At 52.0% G+C, this 21,198-nt stretch overlaps 1 protein-coding gene across 3 annotated transcripts in view; it reads right to left on the bottom strand.

Moving 5' to 3' along the window:
- TSNARE1 (t-SNARE domain containing 1) overlaps positions 1–21,198 on the bottom strand; it is a 130,645-nt gene that overhangs the window by 55,727 nt on the left and 53,720 nt on the right. For 2 of the 3 annotated variants that reach the window (XM_060195914.1, XM_060195913.1), the window contains exons 7-9: positions 13,463–13,624; positions 6,318–6,390; positions 3,608–3,690 (exon numbers count right to left, since the gene is read on the bottom strand). In XM_060195914.1, coding sequence (XP_060051897.1) covers positions 3,608–3,690; positions 6,318–6,390; positions 13,463–13,624 — 318 coding nt within the window. The remainder of the gene's footprint in view (positions 1–3,607; positions 3,691–6,317; positions 6,391–13,462; positions 13,625–21,198) is intronic. The other variant, XM_060195915.1, reaches the window with a different exon arrangement.

Here is a 21,198-nt window from a genome sequence, read left to right as displayed (position 1 = left end):
TGTGCTTACAGGAGGGCTGGCCAATGTAACATAGGCAGGCAGGGTCCACTGCCAACAGAAGTTTTAGTGGGCAAGAGAGCCCATCCCTCTTAGCCAAATGGAAACTTAGACAAGTGACTCAGAGGTGGGGCTGAGCCTTGTGGGTAGAAGTTCCCAGGGAGAAGCTGAGTGAGCCTGCCACCAAGAATACAGGACACATTCGGATGTACAGCGGGAGAGCTGGCTCATCCTGCAGAGGGCAGCTGGATACAGTCCTACAGAGTGGTTTTCCCCTTGCAGACATTGCCACAGACATGATGCTGGGCCAAAGTGCAAACCCAAAGCAGAAAAAGGTCTCCCTCACTTGTGCTGGTGACCTGGTCTTGCCTTTCTGCAGTTCTAGGCCTCTCAGAAGCCCAGCTCAGGCCCAACCTAGCCTCTGCTTCTGCAAGAAATGCATATCTGCACAGCAGGAGGAAAAATGCCAAAGGAGGAGGAAGATGAGACACAAGACCCAGCATAAGCAGGCCCCTGGGGTCTGGGCCAGGCTCCATCCTACCCTGCTTGTTCCCTATGGTCACCCACGTCATGGCTGCAGACTGGGTCCTGCTTGATAGACCAGGAGCTAGTGCCAATGCCAAGGGATCACAGGAGGGCCCAGAGAGACACTGACGGAGGGATGCCTGAAACCGCAAATGCCCAGGCCTCCCTGCTGAGCTGGGAGCAGAGGCAACACTGCCCGCCTCCCGAGAGTGGAGGAATGGGTTCCATCTCATTTACTTGGCAACAGCCAGAGCATTCTGATTGTCTTGTATTATTGCTGCTTTGTGCTTACGTAAGAAAAATAATCTGTGGCAAGAAAAACCAACAGGTCAGAAATGACACTCTCCTTATCGCGATACCAGTAGTAGGTCAACATATATAGATGTCCCCCAGAGGTGTGAGTGCCACTGCCAGGCCATGAGCATGATTCCTCAGGCCGGGTCAAGAGGACTCCAGTCTTCCCTGTGGCCACAGAGGAAATGGGCTTCCAAGGCACACTGCAGGCATGTCCAAGTGGTCCCCAGGCCCGAGGAACTGGTCTAAGGTACTGCGCTCAGTGTTTTTCCACACTGCCTTCCCACAGGGAGGTTCTGGGCTTACCGCTGTGGCCGTGTGGAGGCTGGTTCTGCCAAGGTGCCCTAAACCAGCCCCAGTGCACTTGCTGCTAGAAGCCCTTAGTTGCATGTCACTAAGCCTGCAGACAAGTGTCCTCTGACACACTGAAGGCCCTCTGTGTAGAAGGCCTAGAGTCCCCAGTCTCTGCCCAGATCTTAGACCTCTTCCTCTACCTTCAGGATCACCCCTGAGAAGTCCTCAAGGCCTGAATGGTGAGGGGGTTCTGGTTGACCCACTGGTCAGTTCCTTAGCTGGGGCGCTGTCTGGGACCATGGGTGAGGCTCCCTGCTCTGTGTAGGCCTCTGTCAACTGCTCTGGGGGCATTGGCATTGGCTGAGGAGTTCCACATAGCCAGCCGATTCCTCTGCCTGGCCAGCCACCCTCAGCAGCAGGATCTACTGAGCCATCAAGGTGCTCTGCTACTGTAATCAGAAGGAAAGCAGAGTGCCTTCTGCCAGTGGAAGTCTAGCAGCTACCACTCAAATGTGCAGGCCACGGGAGCCAAGGGCATCCTGGAGGCTGAGGAAAGTCAGACGGTCCCTGGTAATTCAGCCATAGCAGGTGCTGAAGCCAGGGATGTGGGCAGGGAGAGTGAGGAGGTTTCTGGGAGGTCCAGAGGGTCGGGTTCGGGCAGGGTTGGACCACCCAAGCCTGGGTCCATGGGGGGCAGCCACAGACATCTGGAACTTTGGCCCTTCCCATCAGCTAGTGGAGGAAACAGCAAGTATCAGCCTTCCCCAGCCATAGCGAGGGCACGCCGAGAGGTGGGGAGGTGAGAGTGTGACTTGCATGAGGCCCTCCACACACGAAGCTACTGGGACGTCACAATGTCTGCTCTGTGGTGGACAGTAGTACCCTTGTGAGGAGACAAACACTCAGAGAGAGAAGGACTTAGCACCAGCACTGCTGCTACCGAAATGTCAATCTAGTGACTCCCAAGTCTGGGTGCCTGGTCACTAGATTGCCACCTGTCATTCCATCCACCTACCAATCATCTGTCCATCTGTCCAGCAGCTACTCATCTATCCACCCACCATTTGCTCATCAATCTACCCTCCACCTAGCCATCTCCTGTTTTCCTTTCATCCTTTCTATTCATCTGTCGATCCATTCATTGGATCATGTCTCAGCCATCCATCCTGCACCTCATCATTCATCCATTTGCCCATGTTTCTGTCTATCTATCCACTAATTTGAGACCCAAGTATCTCTTTGTCCCTCTCCCATTACCTACCCATTTCTGATCTACCCATCCATCTACTGACCCAAAGAGAATATTATCCATCCTTCTTTTATTCATCTCTCATCCAGTTCCTTTTTTTTTTCCCCTCCAGGGTTATCACTGGGGCTTGGTGTTGCCACCACAAATTCACTGCTCCTGGCGGCCACCATCCAGCCCCCTTAATATATTTTTTATTGTATTTATTTATTGGATAGAGATAGCCAGAAATTGAGAGGAAATGGACTGATAGGGAGAGAAACAGAGAGACACCTGCAACATTGCTTTACCACTCGCGTAACATTCCCCCTGCGGATGGGGAGCAGGGCCTCCAGCCCAGGTCCTTGTGCACTGAAGCGTGCGCTCAGCCAGGTGCGCCACCATCCGGCCCTCAGCCTTTCTTCTCTTACTTCCAGCACCGCTGACCAACCAGCCATCTGGATGACTTATCAATTCATCCATTGACTGAATCATCCACCCACTTCTATTACTCTTCCAGCCCCTCGGTCTATCCGCCCATCCATTGCTCCACCCAGGCTCCCATCTGTTCATTCATCCCTCAAACAAGCAGAAGTGCCAGCAGTATGAGAAAGTTACCAGAATGTAAAGCTTTCCTGGGCAGGTGGGATCCTTTGGACTGGATTTCAAAATCAGCTTTGTATCTAGGTAGTTGTGAGACCTTGGAAAGATTCTTCTCTTCTCTGGGCTCCAACCTCTCAATCTACATATGAAAGTCCTGACCTTAAGGGTCTCTAATTCCTTAATTGGTTGTTTCTCGGTCTGAAGGATAAACTGGGCCTGACATGCTGAGCTGCACTTGCCAGGCTCCCCTGTGTACCTGAGCAGAGGCAGATAGTACCATGCGGTGAACTACCTCCCAGGTCTGATCCTGCTCCCCTCGGCTAAGGTATGGAGTTCCCACTTAGCCATGGAAATGGGGTGATGGCAGTACCACCCCGGAGGGCACAGCATCACCTACCGAACCATCCCCTCTGCCCTGTAGCCTCCTCTAAGGAAGATGGGCAGAGGCCCCAGTCACCTCTGCAGTGGGGGCACAGATGAGGGAGGAGGGGGTGTGGGTCACCCTGGTGCGGACACATGGTTCCACCCTTTCTTCTCCCCTCCGCCACACCAGTCCACCTTGGGCCAGAGGAGGACCATGAGTGTGCCTTCCCAAGCACAGTAGAGGGCCAGGGCTTCCCATATAGATAGGGCACGGGAGGCACCCACCGCCCCCTCACTCTGACTTACTTGGTGCCGGCTGGCCCCAGCCAGGAGCTCGGTGGCTGCCTCTGTGTGCGAGGACGTGGCCTCAAGGTTGGCTTCAATACTATCTGCAAGCAGAGAAAACAGAAGTCATAACAGAGAGGAGAACCCAAGGACACCAGAGGCCCAGGTGTGGGGTGGTGGGTGACCCCACAGTCCCTGGGCCGGCTTCTAGTGAAGCAGAGCTGTTGGTCTTATGTGAGCAGTGGTCATGAGGACAGACATCCTCAGGTGAGGGAACGTATTGCCCAGCAGAGCAGGTGCCCCGTTCAGGGAAGGGTAAGTCTAGACTGCACCCCAGGGCCCCTGCATTCCTCTATATGCCCCTTCATGAGAATGGGGCAGACCCCTGGCTATCCATGTTTCAGTGCTGCCCTGTGTTCCTAGGACCCCAAGAAGGGTAAGTGCTCTCTCTACTAACAGCCTTGGAGCACTGGCAGCTAGGCCTCACCAACTTGTTTCAAGTACAGATCTGAGTGGGGACTGCAGGCAGGGGTCTGGCATGTGCCAACACAGGCCTGGACAGTCACAGAGGCAGCCCTTGACCTGCCCAGATGAAGCCTATGGGTGGCAGGACCTTCTCAAAGTGACTCTGGTAGCAAGGAGGCAGCAGCACACAGGTGCTCAGTGGGCACTGGTAAGTAATGCCATGACATTCAGCCACAGAAGGAACAGGGTCTGAGTCCAGGCGGTGCCCATCACTGGAAGAAGCTATTTCTCAGACACACGTCTATAGGTGAGGGCTGAGCCCACTAGGTCTCCCTGCTGGCCAGGGGCACCCGGGGTACCTTCAATCTTTCCAGGGGGGACAATAGCAGGAGGCCCATTGCCACATGGTGCATTCTGGGGGAGAAGTGACTAAACTCAAGCCACATCTGTCTCCTAGTCACAGAGCATCAGCTGCTGATATGGCCACCCTCCTCCCAGAAAGAGCAGTTCAGACAGAGGCGTCCTTCCCCTCTTCACCAGGGAGCAGGAAAGGAGGCAAGGGGACACGCCTACTTCTCTGAGAACAGCCTAGTCTTGTCCTATCAAGGGCTATTAGCCTGTGCAGACAGTCAAGGGAAGAGGGGCAGTAAGGGCCCAGGGCGGGGGGGCGGGGACTGGGGACCGGAGCACCCACAGCAGCGTACCCACTCCCTTCCCATCTCACCCCCACAGCACCCCAAGCAGCGTGTGCTGCTGCCCAGAATGTGAACTGGCCTTGCACCTCTCTGGAGGACAGGTTCCTAGTGGGCCTGGTCTACCGCAACACCCCCGTCCATGGAGGTACCCTCTCTCACTCTCTTATTTATTTATTTATTCATTCATTCATTCGTCCATTCTTTCTTTCATTCATTCACTCATCGTCTTCAGGATTAGCACTGGGGCTTGGTGCCGGCACTATGAATCCACTGCTCCTGGTGGCCGTTATTTCCATTTCATTGGACAGGACAGAGAAAGAAGAGGGGAGACAGAGAGGAAAGAGAAATAGAGACACCTATAGACCTGCTCCTCCACTTATGAAGCGACTTCCCTGCAGGTGGGGGAGCCGGGGACTCGAACCCAGATACTTGCACTAGTCCTCGTGCTTAGTACTGTGTGCAATTAACCTGGTGTGCCACCACCTGCCCCGTTCCCCCATACACCCTCTCTCACACATACCCCAACCCAGCTTCCCACTGGATGCTCTGTATCCTGTTTGGGGTGTCTGTGGCCCCTGCCCGTCCCCATGAAGCTGAGTCCTGCCATCCACTCTGGCCTTTGTGAGAGAATGTTGGGCTCTGGAATGGATGGGCCATTCTACAGGCATGAACAGCCACACAGAGAAGGCTGCAAACACCCATAGACACTAACAGGTGCAGGGTGAGGGGAGATAAGAGTGATGGTGAATCAGAGAACAGTAGCTCCAGAAGTGGGGCGGTATGGCACTGTCAGCTCACTTCTCCTCGTGGGGGTTCACTTTACATGCAAGGGGGACAGTCAGACTCTCCTCCACTCCCCCCACCACATCATAGGACAGGCACAGATGGTAGAAGCCTAAGGCTTCCAGAGCCTAAGAGGTGGGTGTCTTATTCACAGCTAATGAGTCCCAGGAGAGGCCAGGGAAGGGAGGTGGGCAGGTGGGTGGGCAGTCTTGGGTCTTGCTGGGACAAATCACTTTAGCCAAGGACCTCTGGGGGAGCCATCCCACTCTGTCATCTCAGAGGCTGCAAGTTTACATCTCATCTGGTTGAGGTGTTCAATCTGGACTGGCCAGGCTGGCTGGGTCTGGGGTATGTGTGGGGGAAGGGAGGAACAGACATGGCAGGCATGTGACTGATTCTGAGAAGCAGCTATGCTCAGTTCTATCGCAGTAGAACCAGGTCATCGTGTGACTGACTGGTCTGCATTCCCAGGATCCAGTGTATCCATGACCCCGCCAACAACTGCTTGTCCTCACCCCCGAGAGTCTCGGGTGAGGAGGAAGGCCCAGGGCCTGGGTATGGAGGTCAGGAACTCTTCAAGAAGCAGAGTGAGAGGGTCATTCTCATGCATGAGCCTCCTTAGTCGGTCTCCCTGGGGCTAGGAGAGAATGGAGCTGCTGCTCAAACTCCCAGACTCCACCAAGGCCTTAGCTCTCAAGGATGGAGCTCTCCTCTCGGGAGGAGGCCTGGAGGCAGGGCAAGAGGCAAGCACTTCCTGTTAGCAGTGACTGAAGGAAACAGGTACTCACCAATGGTAGCTCCTTGCTCTGACATCATGGAGGCTAGGTCCTTGATGATCTGGTTCACATCCAGCATGTTGCTCTGTAACAAGCCAGTGATTAGATGCCTGAGCCACAGGTACACAGCCAAGGGCACAGCCAGCCGGGAGTGGGAGCCAAGAGCCAGTGGCAAGCCCGGGGTCACCTGCCAGTCAGAGGCAGGACTGGAGTCTGAGTATTCCTAACTTCAAACCCTGCACCCTCAAATATCTTAAGGGGAGGAAATCCCCTACTGGAGGACAGCTGTCAAGGGCCCAGCCAAGAGGAAAGAGGTTCCCATAGCAGAGCACTGCCTATGTCTCTCAGGGGTCAACAGTTCTGTACTTGTTTAACTCTCTACTCTCTCTAGGGGCTGACAGAAGGTGCCTACCTCTCCCTCTCAGTACACACAGCACCTGACACAGGTCAGAATATAGGTGCAGCAGAGTAATTCTCATGGAGAGAGGTGGTGGATGGATGGAAGGATGGATGGGTGGATGGATGGATGGATGGATGGATGGATGGATGGATGGATGGATGGATCTTATGGATAGGTGGATGTGTAGATGACTAGATGGTGAGTAGATAAGTGGTGGGTGGAATGATGGATAGACGGATGGATAGATAGATCTTATGGGTAGGTGAATGTGTAGATGTGAGTGGATAAATGGTGGGATAGATGGACGGTGAACAGATGGGGCAGATGTATGGTGATGGATGAATGGGCTGAGTGGATACATAGAGGAGTGGATAGATGGATATAGGTGGATGAACAGATGGAAGGATGAATGGATGATTGATAGATAAACGGACAGATGGCAGATGAGTGGATGGGGTGGGTGGAAAGATGGGTGAAGGATAAATGGATAATGGGGTAGGCAGATGGATGGATGGATGGATGGATGGATGGATGGATGGATGGATGGATGGATGGATGATAGACATGAATAGATAGAAGGATGATGAATAAATAGGAGGGTGGGTGGGTACGAGAGGGGGTGAATGAGGAGCTGGTGAGTGGATGAAGCCAGCAGATGCACTGCTATGTGGAGTGTTCCCATAAAAGAGATGAGTGGGGGGAGGATCAGGAACATGGGACAAGGAGGACCTGGGGTACCTCTCCTCACCCAACCATGGCACCTCATGCTGCCCACCTCCATCTTAACTGTGTTGTCCAGTAAAACAGCAGAGATACACTCACGAGGGCTGTAGCGACACCGCTCACAAAACCAAAGCCACTCTTAACACCTGGCAGGAAGGTCACAGCTCACAGTCAATGGATAATCAGTGGGGCTCAAGAGGCCCCAAGGACTTTAGGTCTCTGAGAAAGGGAGCAAGCTGGGACTGGCACCTGTGCCCACAGGTTAGAAACACAATCCTGGGAGGCAGGCAGTGGCGCACCTGGTTGAGTGCACATGCTATAGTGCATAAGGACCCAGGTTCAAGTCCCACCTGCATGGGAGAAGAGTCGCAAAAGGTGAAGCAATGCTGTATGTGTCTCTCTGGCTCTCTCCCTCTCTCTCCCTGTCTCCTTCCTCCCTCTTAATTTCTGCTTGTCTCTATCAAGTAAGTAAATATGTATAATTTTTTTAATTAAAAAGAAACTCACTCCTTTCCTAAATGACCTCTTTATTATTTTTTTATTGCCACCAGGGTCATTGCTGGGGCTCAGTGCCAGCACCACAAATCCACCACTCCTAGTGGCCATTTTTATTTCCTTTTACCATCTCCTATTTTATTTAATAGGGCTGAGAGAAACTGAGGGGGGAGGTGGGAGATAGAGAGGAAGAGAGAGAGACACATACCTGCAGCTCTGCTTCCCTGCTCAAGAAGCAGACCCCCTGCAGGTGGGGACTGGGGCTCAAACCTGGGTCCCTGCACTTGGTAACATGTGCACTCAGTGTTCAGGGCTACCACCCCCTGTATGGAAGACATTTAGAGGACAGTTCCTACACTGACCTTCCCACAGGTCACTGGGAAAAGCCATTCACCTGGGAGCTGGCTTGCTCACCTGAGACCTGAATAAAACTACACCCCTCTCAGGTGCCGGCATGTGGCTGCAGAGAAGCCCAGGCCAGGCTCCTTCATGCCTGTGAGCATGAGCCCTGCCCAGTGCAGCAGCTGAGTCCTGGACCAGGCTTGATGACCACAGGGGTCACTTCTCCCTGCTGAAGACTATTACAGGGAAATTCATTTTCTTTTTAGGAGTGTTCTGGGAAGTGAAGCAATTAAGCATGATCTTAAACCGACATATACTATCAATTGCCATTCAATTATTGGACTCACACAGTGTGGGGGGCTGGGGGGCGCAGCTTCTCTTCGGGAACTGAGCCCACAGCTGGGGAGGTGGCAGTAAGCTGGGGTGGGGGAGGTCTTGGCACCAGGGGAGGAAGTGGGTAAGCGGACAGTGGGTGGCCCCAGACCTGTACCGTTTCTGGGCTCCATGTGACCACAGCCTTCTGAGGGTGAGGCTGCTGACACAGGAGACCTCCCTGAGCTTCTGCCCTAAGGTGAGATGTCACAGCCACGAACAAGCCCAGGGCTGCTGGCTCAGTGAGTCTATGACACACTGGGCTCCACCGTCACAGATCAGAGTGGCAACACACAACCTTGACCTTGGCCACCGAAAGAAGTCAGACCCACCAAGAGCTTACAGAGCAGACAGGAAAACCAAGTCACCAACAGGCTAAGGAGCTTGGCCAAGGACACATAGTCAGAACCCAGGAAGTCACATTGTACAGCTTAATGTGTGTGTGCTACCCCCTGTTGAACCTTAGGCCAAAGATGGCTGTCAGCACTCACTAGGGCTTGCAGGTGCCACCCAGACCCCTGCAGTGGTCCACCCGTCACCATCTGCCCAGGCCACACACAGGGAGGGAGACTGAGCCTCTGGAGCCAACACCAAGGTGGTTGGTGGCTTCCTGGCTGAGAAGCAGCTGAGGTGCAGGGTCTTCCTCTGCGCTGTGATCTGGAACGTGGGCTGCGGGGAAGTGCAAAAGAGCTGGGTCTCTGGAGAACGGTCCACACTGGGCAGCCACCACTCAGGACAATGTCTCAGCTTCTAGAACCTTCCACCAGGCATTCCTCTCTCTGGGGAGATTCCTCATTTGCTGTATGTCAACCTAGTGTTTCACACGGGTGCCCCTTCACAAGGACACCCCATCCACGGGACAATCTGGTGTTTTGTTGTTGCTGTTTGTTTTGTTTTGTGTTTCTGTCATCTCTTCACCCTTGCACAATTACACTGCTTTTGGCAGACTGTTTCTCTTTTTTCTTTAAGACAGTAGGCAAGAGGGGACCAGGCGGTGGTGCGTCCGGTTAAGCGCACACATTACAGTGCACAAGGGCCCAGGTTCAAATCCCTGCTCCTCACCTGCAGGGGCAAAGCTTCACAAGTGGCGAAGCAGGGCTGCAGTTCTCTCTCTCCCTCTCTGTTTCCTTCTCCCTTCTCAACTTCTCTCTGTCTCTACTCTATAATAAGTAAACAGATTTGTTTATTTATAATAAATAAATAAAAAGATTTTTTTTTTAAGTGAGCAAGAGAAAAGGGAGTCGGGGTGGGGCAAGATGAAAGACACCGAAGCACCACTCCACTGCCCTTGACGCTTCCCCCCTTTGCATGGTGCTCTCATATGGTGGCGAGGGGTGCTAGCCCAGGTCTTCACTCCTGGTAACGTGCACACACTCTTGTATCAGTGAACTATCTTCTGCATAGCCCCCATCCCCAACCCTTTTGCAAGACCTTCCTTCTATACAGAGCCCCCTTTCTGTTTTAGCCTCCCCCTCTCCTTTGACCTCTTGGCGGATAGCCGGGTGGACACTACAGAAGTGAGAGCAGCCACTCCTCTCCTCCTGGGGGTGAACCCCAAGTAGACTCCCGGCCTCTGTGCCCATGCATGAGGAAGGAGCACCATCCTCTCCTGAGCACAGCTCATGCAGGGCTCCTGAAAGCAGCCATGTCTAAGAATCCCACACATGGCAGGAAAGGCTGTCTGTACGCAGCCCCTCCTCCAGGGCCCAGGCACACTAACCACTGCTGTTCACCAGGACCGGTCAGACACAGACCCCAGATTCTTACCCTGTGTCTCCATAAGATCACTGGACTCGCCTGTCCCCAGGCCTGGTGAAACAAAAGAATTATAAGCCAAACTAACTGTTGCCTCCCCTCCCCATGGCTGGGACTGGGTCTGTAGAGAAGGCTGTCAGAAGGCCAGGATATTCTTTTTTTTCTTCTTTTTTCCCCCTTCCAGGGTTGTTGCAGGGGTTCGGGGCCTGCACTACAAATCCACTGCTCCTGGAAGCCATTTTTCCCATTTTCTGTTGCCCTTGTTGTTGTTGTTATTGTTGCCATTGCTGTTGTTGTTGCTGGATAGGACAGAGAGAAATGGAGAGGGGAGGGGAAGACAGAGGGGGGAGAGAAAGACTGACACCTGCAGACCTGCTTCACCACCCGTGAATCAACCCCCTGCAGGTGAGGAGCTGGGGCCTCGAACCAGGATCCTTATGCCGGTCCTTGTGCTTCATGCCATGTCCGCTCAACCCGCTGTGCTTCCTCCTGGACCCCAGGCCCAGATATTCTAGTGAAGCCCCCTCCCTCTTCCCTTCCACCAGGCTCCCACAGCCCTGCTCACACACACATGTCCGCCCCACCATTAGGCTCCTTTCTCACCAACCCCAGATGCCACTGTCCTGTGTCATAGGTTCCTCCCAGTGCCAGAGCCTCCTCCCCCTGGAGCCTGGAACATCCTTGTGAATAGAATCACTCCCTGCTAACACACTCCCTCATACAGGGCTGTGGGTGTACAGGGGCCAAGCCGACCCCTGGGCACATGTGTGGCCTGACCTTGTCCTTGGCCCACCTTCAGTGGTAAGTGAGGTAGACCACCCACACACAGGTGATGCCCCCATAGGACAGGCAGGGCTCCGGAAGGCTGCTTTGAGCACAGGGACCCCAGAAGCCCAGCTCACAGTCATCAGGCCTGGTCAAGATGAACCAGGAAGGATGAACCCCTGGGTACCTGCACACCAGTGACATTTCTGGTGACAGAAAACAGGTTTGGTAGCCCTGGAAGCAGAGGGGCGTGGGGGAAATAGCACCCCACCCTCTGCCCTTAGGGGAGCAGTGAACTGCCACACAGCTGTGCCTGTTTCTGGGGTCTGTGCCTCTTCCTCGAACGAGGGCGGCAGGGAGCTGGGTGCCAGGCGTGGGCACCCAGAGAGAGAAGGAGCGGGAGGTAGAGACTAAAGAAACACCTTAACTTAGTAAATGTTTAAATCATGCAATTATTTCCCTGATTGCTTCTAAAACTAGAACTCATTAAAAGCTCTCATGGAATCTTTCTCTTCTTTTACTGACACCATGGAATAACAACCTTGAATGGGACACAATAAAACTATGTGTGTGTGTGTGTGTGTGTGTGTGTGTGTGTGTGTGTGTCTGACACACAGGCATGTGTTCCCTTCATGGATGAGGACAAAAAGAAAGAAAATACCACTGCAGTTTCTCTCCATCAGACCATCTCTTCTTCATAATTAGGATCTTGGCAACCATCCACTTAGCAAGACCGCTGCTCCAGCTAATGGAATGGCCAAACTTTCTTGATCGATTTATTCGTGTGTTTATAGCTAGATATTAGCCAGTTCACCCACCTTCTGCATTCTGGAGGCAGCCTGGGAAAGACTGGCAGGTCTGGGGGCTCAGTTTAGCTAAGAGTATCCTCCCCCACCCACCCCTCCTCATGCAAGGCTCCTCCCTCCCGGCTGTGCCTGGTAGCCATGGTGACAGAGCAGCTGGTGGTCAGCTGACATTGACTCCAGGAGGGAGCAGGACACAGGTGAGGTGGGCTGGGAAGGGCGAGTCACTGTGGACACAACAGCAGGCTGGTGAGTGGACATGCAAGTTGAGAGGTTCAGTGACTCAAGTGCTGGCAGTGGCCGTGGGCATGTGTGCCCCATGTGACCTTGCCCACATCAAGGACACCAGGCACTGCCACCTTCCAGACAAGGAAGACCAGTCTCAGCCAGGCCTCAGTGACCGCCGTGGGTGCAGGGAGGCCTGGGGCTGGCTCCTGGGCTCTGCTGCTACCTGGGGGTGAGGCATTCCGCAGCCAGACAGCCTGCTGAGGCACTCAGCTCACAACTCAGGGCTCAGGCCAAGCAGCAGGGCTCCCAGAAGCAGGTTTCATCTCCGCTGAACTTGGAACACAGGAGCGCTCCTCTCGCGGAGTGTGTGGGCTGAGGGAGACAGGCGCTAAATAAAGGCAGCAGAGCTCTCTTTTTACAAGAATGTGTCTTCAGTGGGGCCCCGAGACAGAAAACTATTCATCCATTTGCCTGCATCCACATGCCCACCCCTACCATCTATCTAGTCCCCATTCATAGCCACCATCCCCCACCCAGCCAGCCCAGTCATTCACCCAGCGCCCACCCCATCATGTCATGCTCCCTGCACCCCACGTGTTCATCTGACCGTCCAACCCCCTTCACCTGTTCATTCAACCGTAGAAAGTTCCCCCTCAGTCCCGTGTGTCTTTTGGGCGTGCTAGCAACAACTACATCAGACAATCTGCCTACCCCCGAGGTCTTCTATTCTCAGAGGGATAGACAGCATCAATAATAATTAAACTGTATGTTAGACAAAAGATCTGGAACCTTAACCTGCTGAAAAAGGCCGGCTTCCCCGAAAAGGTCGGCTTGCCCTCCTCTCTCGATTTCTCTCTGTCCTATCCAACAACAAACGACATCAACAACAATAATAACCACAACAAGGGTACAACAAGGGCAACAAAAGGGGGAAAAAATGGCCTCCAGGAGCAGTGGATTCATGGTGCGGGCACCGAGCCCCAGCAATAACCCTGGAGGCAAAAAAAAAAAAAAGGTCAGCTTGCTCAGTGCCTGGAGGAAGGCAGAGGCAGAGAGTGGAGAAGGCTGGTGGCTTTTAGAGAGTTTGAGGGACGGGTGCCGGGAGCTGGTGCACCCAGTTAAGCACACATAGTATTAAGCACAAGGCCCACATGAGGATCCGAGGCAGGGCCAGCACTCAGCAAGTTTATTTCACAGTGAAACCATCCAGGTGCACCTGTGCGCACACACACATGCACACACAGGTGTGAGCGCACGCACACAGGACCCCTGACCTCGATCTGCAGGACAGCCTCCTCGTGCAGCCTCATGGCTTCCAGGTCTTCCTCTGTGATCTCCGGAAGCAGCGCCTCCACGGAACCCTGTCGTGCACTGTCGCCCGCATTAAAGATCTTCTCATCATCAGCCAGTTCAGCGAATGGGGCCCGGGTACTCTGCTGGTGACAGACAGACCCGTCATCTAGGTGCTTTCTGGGCCACGTTCCCTCCCAAGCTGGCAGCAGGTGGTCCTCCCCTAGGCTGAGTCCTGCTCGTGGTGGGTTCATGCTGGGCATCTGGACCTGGCCTGTGCACCCTCTCCTGAGCTCCTGGCCAGTGTGGGCTCAGCAGAGCCAATGTAATGTTTCCACAAGGCTTCTGGATGCCCAGGCTTCTGCAGATAGTGGGCAGAGACCAGAGAAGGCATGTGTGCCCACCTCTGCGTAGCCGGGCCTGGCTGCAAGAGAAGTCACAGGACCTCCTAAGGCCTCATCGGAGCCAAGGTCACGTGGAGACCCCGAGGTGCCAGGCTCCCCTGTGTTCCCAGCTGGTGGGAAACACTGCCTCCCTCTCTGTGGGTCCCAGGACAAAACCTCAACTGTCATGTGTCACAGACTCCGGCTGCTCATCTAGGTATAGCCAGACAACCCTTCCAGGAGGCAGGTTTGCAGGGAGAGGAGGGGGCAGCCCTCACAGCAGGGCAGACTTTTCCCAATAGAAAGAGAGAGAAAGCAACAGAGTGAGAGAGAGAGAGAGAGAGGGAGAGAGAGAGAGACAGAGAGAGAGAGAGACATAGAGAGAGAGAGATACCAAGCTTTCCCCAGTGCAGGGTCAAACGTGGGTCATGGTCATGACAAAAGTAGACACATGATCCGATCCAGGTGAGTGGCCTGTTAGCCTTTAAGGCCTTTATTTTCGTGTATTTGCTTACTCACTTATTAACTGATACACAGCCACCAGGGTTATCATTAGGGTTCATTCAGTGCCTGCACTGCCCCACCATTTCTGGTAGCCCAGAAAGTCCCTTCTCGTGACCCAACTTAGAAGAGGAAGTCCAAGGGCTATCTTCAAGTTGCTTTAATCTTTCTTGACTTATTTAACTTTTTTAAAAATATTTTACTTATTGATTGATTAGAGACAGAAATGTAGAAGAAAAAGGGAGATAGATAGATAGATAGATGGGTGGATGATAGATAAGAGAGACACCTGCAGCCCTGCTTCACCACTCATGAAGCTTCTTCTTCTGCAGATGGAGACCGGGGGCTTGAACCTGGGTTCTTGCACACTGGAGTGTGTGTGTGTGTGTGTGTGTGTGTGTGTGTGTGTGTGTGTGTGCTTAACCCGGTGTGCCACCGACTGGCCCCACCTTATTTAATTACCCACATGTTTAAATATATCAACATGGTGACTTCCCCATTGAATGAACTCTTACTTGTTCTCTGATGGGAAGGCATGAATAAAAGCAAGCTGGAACCCTCCCCCTGGGAAGCCAGGGCACAGTGGAGGCTGAGGTACCTGTGAGAACTGCTTCTGGCCCAGCACCTATAGACATGAGGGGAGGGAGGGGGCAGGAATGGACCCTGGTTCAAACCCCACTCTCCTCTTTCAAAGGGACTTTATGAATGGTGGAGAAGTGTTGTAGATATCTCTTCTCTCTGTTTTTCTCCCTCTCTCTCTATCTCTCTGTCTTTAACCTTCTAAAAGAACCAGCAAACAAGATGAGGACAACGGAGCCATGTTGCAGCAATAACCCTGATGGCAAATAAAGAACATCCAATTAAATACCTTAAGAGACATCAACGTAGCTCACCTGGTAATGTGCCTGCTGTGTCACGTGCATGACCCAGGTTCGCGCCTAGCCCCCACTGCACTGGAGGAGCTTTGGTGCTCTGGTGTCTTTTCCTCTCTCCCTATCTCTCTGTCTCTCTGTTTGGAAGAGTTGTCCTAAAGTGGTAAAACCATGGTGACGACAAAGTTTCTTTTAAAAAATATAAGGTGCCCTAGTCCGGCTTTCTAGTCCTACTCTCAACTCTGACGCCACCTTCCCAGGTGATACTTATAGTTCACCTGCATATTAGCAATCAGACTCAGGTAAAAATTACTAAAGTCATGGGCTCCTTGAAACATACCTGAAACAGATTTCCTAGCTTCTTCCCACATGAAAACCCCTGGTTTCATCTGTTCTATCCCTACCTTTGGGTTCCTGTTTATTAAACAAGTCGCCCTGCTTTCTTACTGCCTTTCAGCAACCACACTGAAGACCTTACTATGACTCTACCCTGACTTCCCTGGACAGATGACTTCATCCGTGTGTCCTGAAGTCTCATCTCTCCAGAGCCCTACCCCACTAGGGAGAGACAGAAACATGCTGGGGATATTTCAACACCCATGTCCATCAGAGAAGCAATTACAGAAACCAGACCTCCCACCTGCACCCCATAAACATCTTTGGTCCATACTCCCAGAGGGATAAAGAATAGAGAAATTCCCACTGGAGGGGATGGGATGCAGAACTGTGGTGGTGGCAACTATATGGAATTGTTCCCCTGTTATCTTCCAATCTTCTTAAACATTATTAAGTCACTAGGAAAAATTAAACGAAAATAAAAAAAATAAAGACCTTAAATCCTGTCCCCAAGGTGCTTATTATTACTTCCCTCCGGTGTGGGCAGGGGAAGTGAGCAGTGCCCAGTAGGAGAAACAGGAAGTGCAGGCTCTCATTCCGGCCTGACTCCCATCACTGATCTCCAGTGGCCACCCTCGCCCATCCAGGCTGAATCGAGGAGTGTGTCATGGGTTCCTGATACTCTGGCACTGCTGGGGGTCCCAACAAGTCCCCAAGTTCTCTGACCTTAGCTCTCATGCCCGTAGCTCTCTTTAGCCTTCACTAATGGCACTGGGCCAGCTCAACACACACACACACACACACACACACACACACAGCTGTGTGATACTAGGAAGTTTCTGAGGTTCTCTAAGCCTCAGCTGTCACCTCCATAAAGGGGGCTTGACAGCAGAATCATCCCAAGGAATGAAGGGAAGATCCAAACAGCCTTACCAACATCAACATGTGCCAGCCACCAAGTTGCAGATGCTACTGTGATGCCATCCCCACCTCCCTGAGCAAACAACCTCACCAATGTGTCCTGGAGCCCTGCCTCCCCAGAGCCCTGTTCCACTAGGCAAAGACAGAAACAGGCCAGGGGTATGGATTGACCTGCCAATGTCCACATTCAGTGGAGAAGCAATTACAGAAGCCAGACCTTCCACCTTCTGTACCCCATAAAGGATTTTGATCCATACTCCCAGAGGGATAAAGAATAGGGAAGTTTCCAGGGTCAGGCAGTCATGTGCACTGGGTTAAGTGAGCATAGTACAAAGTGTAAAGTTCTGCGGAAGAATCCCAGTTTGAGCCTCTGGCCTCACATCTGTAGCGGAGTCACTTCACAAGCAGTGAAACAGGTCTGCTGGTGTTTCTCCCCTTGCCCTCTCTCACTCTCTCTATCTCCCCTTCCCCTCTCCATTTCTCTCTGACCTATACAAAATATTGAAAAAATGGCTTCCAGGAGCAGTGGATTCACAGTGCAGGCACCAAGCCCCAGCAATAGTCCTGGAGGAAAAAGCAAAAACAAACAAACAAACAAAAAGAACAGGGAAGTTTCCAATGGAAGGAATGGGGCACAGGACTCTAGTGGTAGCAACTGTGTGGAATCGTGCCCGTTATCTCCAATCTTGTTAATCATTATTGAATTATTAAGAGAGAGAGACCAGGCACAGCCCCAGAGGAAACCATGACTGGCTGTCCCTGTCGCAGGTGCATGACAGGCACAGAGAACAGACAGCAACGTGCTCACCCCTGTTCTAGATCAGACTCCCGAGCTCCACCAAAGCCTGCCCCCACTGTTAGGCTGGACCCAGGCACTGTCTGAGCACAGGGCTTCTCCAGGCATCCCAGGTGAAGCAAAGCTCTGTGGAAGTACTTGCCTTAAGGTGCCCCTCCTGCCTGGTCACCCAGTGACAGAAGGGCTGTAGCAGCAGAGCCTAATGAGCAAGTCCTGCCCACAAAAGAGGTCAACAAAACTGTACTACATGAAACAGTAAAATCCTCCAAACAGGTCACCAAGAGGGATCAGACACTCTAGCTGAGGGCAGTGCTTAGAGCTGGGGGTTTCAGTGGAAACCCCCCCCCAAGCCGAAAGCAAAGTGCCTGCCATGAATACAGACATGCTCCCCCACACCCAGCCCCACCCCCTAACACAGGTACCCAGCCAGCGGCTCATGGCAGGAGATGGAGAAGAAAGAAAGAGCTTAAGCGTCCTGATCTCTTGCAGCCCTCTCCTGAAAGGCTCAGAAAGCAGTTCTTTATTCTCCTCACAAAGGCCCAATTTGGGTCTTGAGCTCTGAGCTGGGATTAAGGATTTTCTGGGAGGCGCTGAGCCTCAAGGAGGGGCCATCCTGTGATGGCTTCCAGCTCCAAGGCAGCCAGACAAAGGCGGCTTTCTCCTCACTCCCAGGCCCAGGTTTGTGTCCCAGCCTGAGGCTTTTGGGAGAAACCCACAGGTCAATGGGGCTGCCGGGGAGCAGGGGGAGGCGAGTGGTTTCCCGTGAGAAGACACGAGTCCTGGTGGCATCAGGAGGTGAAGCTACACAGCTCCCCTCCCCACTCAGCAGGAGTAAAGCTGATTGTCAGGGGTTTGGAGAAACAGGAGCACCATGTCACACTTCAACCCTGGGCTCTGAGCACATGTCACCATTCATGACCACGGTGGGGAGGCAGGGAGGGGGTCAGAACATGAGCTTAGAAACACGGCTTCTGTTCAATTGCCCACACTGGTTGTGGATTTCTCCAAGCAGCTGGTGATGGGGAGCAGGTGGATGCTGCCAGAACATCAGGACTAGAGTGGCTGCAGCAACCTCCCCCTCAGCCCAATATGTAATAAAGGAACTGGGGCCCAGGGGGCAAGGGCAGTTCTGTGCTGTGCCCACAAGGCAGCACAGCTGAGAGTTTCCACCAGTCTGAAGGGAAGCAGTCTCTGTGGCTGGGAGGCATGAAGGAAGCCCACACTGTCAGATCACTCCCCGTGCTGGTGCCAAAGCCCCTGAATCTGCAGCACCAGGTGGGCAGCCATCCCTGTGCTGAGCCAGGTAGTATGTCATCTTGTCATGTCTAGTTAGGCAAAAGCCTTGAATTCTCGTCCTTTTCAAAAAGACATTCTGGAGATACAGAGCACAGCTACAGCTCAGTGGCAAAACCACCAGGGGATGGATCTAAAAATTCTTACACAAAAATAAAGAAGACTGGGGTCGGGTGGTGGCACATCCAGTTAAGTGTACAGAATGCGAAATGCAGGAACGCATGCAAGGATCCGGGTTCCAGCCCTCACTCCCTACCTGCAGTGAGGATGCTTCACAAGCAGTGAAGCAGGTCTGCAGGATTCTAGCTTTCTCTCTCCCTCTCTGTCTCCCCCTCCTCTCTCAATTTCTCTCTGTCCTATCCACTAAAAATGGAAGAAAAAAAACAGCCACCAGGAAGCAGTGATTTGTAGTGCCAGCACTGAGCCCCAGCAATAACCCTGGAGGCAAAAAAAAAAAAAAAAAAGAAAAAGAAAGGACACCCATGAGTGTCTTTCCATCCTCCTAGATCCATGAGTGAGTGTCCTTTGAACTCCTTTGCCATAATGCTGTCCCCAGGCCAGGAAAAGTTCAGGTGACTCCTGGATCTGACTTTCCTTTTGGCCAGGTTCTAAACTCTTTCCTTTCCTCTTTAGTTCTTGGTTGTTTTGGTCCAACATTCAGGTAAGGGATCACAAGAGGGGTGTGTGTGTGTGTGTGTGTGTGTGTGTGTGTGTGTGTGTGTGTGTGTGTGTGTGTGTTGCATCATTCTATTGCTAAGAGTCTCAACACATAAATCCAGACTGGTCGTCGCCCATGCACTCAGCAGCAGATTGCCACCCTTCTCAGGTTCTTGCTAGTGCAGACCGTCTGTCGGTGAACATGCACACCTCCACTGGGGTGCAGTTAGGGTGCGCCTCTAAGATCACACACCAGGGAACGTTTTTCTTCTTGCAGATCATTTCGATCTCTCAAGGCAGTGGTACTAATTCACACCCTACGGATGAGACGCCACCCTGGCAGACTCACATCCTGGCCAGCGCTTGGCACCTGCATGTTTCTGTTTGTCCCTCTTGGCTCTCTGAGTGGCTGTCACATGGTGCGTAGTGACAGAGGATAGTGGGCTCATGTTGTCTTTTTTTTTCTGATGACTAATGATGACAGCACGTTCACATGCATAGTAGCCATTTGGTGTTATTTATTGCTCAGAGATTTGGAAGAATTCAGCAGCAAAGCCTTCTAAGTCTGGAGTTTTCTGGATGGGATGACTTTATCGATGGAGTTCCTTTCTTTAATAAAATAGTGCACCTTCTGGATTGTCTATGCCCCTTGGTAAGTTACAGTTTTCTTCAAAATGTTTTATTCCATCTAAGTTGTCAAATATGGTGGTATGGATTTATTCATGATCTTCGAGTTTTGCCTCCAGGGTAATTACTGGGGCTTAGTGCCTGCACCATGAATCCACTGCTCCTGGAGGCTATTTTCTCCCCTTTTGTTCTCCTTGGTGTTTGATCGTTGCTGTGGCTATTATTATTGCTGTTACTGATGTCATTGTTGTTGGATAGGACAGAGAGAAATGGAGAGAGGAGGGGAAGACAGAGAGGGAGAGAGAAAGAGAGACACCTGCAGACCTGCTTCACCACCTGTGAAGCGACCCCCCTGCAGGTGGGATCCTTGTACTGGTCCTTGCGTTTTGTACCATGTGCACTTAATCTGCTGCGCTATGCCCAACCTTCTATTTCATATCATCTTCTTTTCATATCATCTTGTCTTACTCTGTTGACTCTGTAAGGTTAGAGCCATTTAATCCCAATAATATTAATCTGCATTTTTCTCCCGTTATCTTGATTAGTATTGTTCGAAGCTTCACAAATTCACTGATATTTCTAAAGGAACAACTTCTGACTTTACTGAAATGGTCTACACTGCATTTATTTTATATTTCCTCAATCTCTGCTTTTCCAAATATATTTTCTTTGCACGTCAATTTGCTGTTTCCTCAACTGGGGCTGAGGAGTGGCACACCTGATTAAGTATATGGTTACCACGCACAAGGACCTGGGTTCAAGCCTCCGCTCCCCACCTGCAGGGGGAAAACTTCATGAGTGCTGAAGCAGGGCTGCAGGTGTCTCTCTATCCTTCTCCATCCCCCTCTCCCTCTCAGTTTCTCTTTGTCCTATGGAATTAAATAAATAAAGTTAAAAAGAATATTTTTGAGAAAGGAGAATTAAATAACTAATTTTCACACTGGTTTCTTGTCCGCCTGAGCACTTAAAGCTATTAGCCTCTGTGCACAGTTATAACGGCACCTTTAACTGCCTTTTCTTTTGTAGTTCAAGATGATTCTCAACTTCCACTGTGATCTCTTCTATGACCTGTGGGCTATTTTAAAATCAGATCCTTTCAAGTATCAAGGCACAGCAGTTTTGTTATTATATTTTAGGTTAATTGTATGCACTGCTTGAGCACACACAATGCTGATCGATCCGGTTGAATCTGTTGAGACTCGCTTGTGGCCGGGCATGTGTATTGTGCATGCGTGAAAGAAACAGGTGTTCCTCTGTGGCTGGTGGGTTATGGCGCCAAAATTATCAGTCAAGTCAGAGTGTATTAGGTGATAGCTCCTACATGGAGCAGCACA

The sequence above is a fragment of the Erinaceus europaeus genome, chromosome 8 (genome assembly GCF_950295315.1).
Source record: "Erinaceus europaeus chromosome 8, mEriEur2.1, whole genome shotgun sequence".
NCBI classification, from domain to species: Eukaryota; Metazoa; Chordata; class Mammalia; order Eulipotyphla; family Erinaceidae; genus Erinaceus; species Erinaceus europaeus.
The sequence above is the reverse complement of the archived record's forward strand: the minus strand, read 5'-3'. Positions and strand labels throughout refer to the sequence as shown.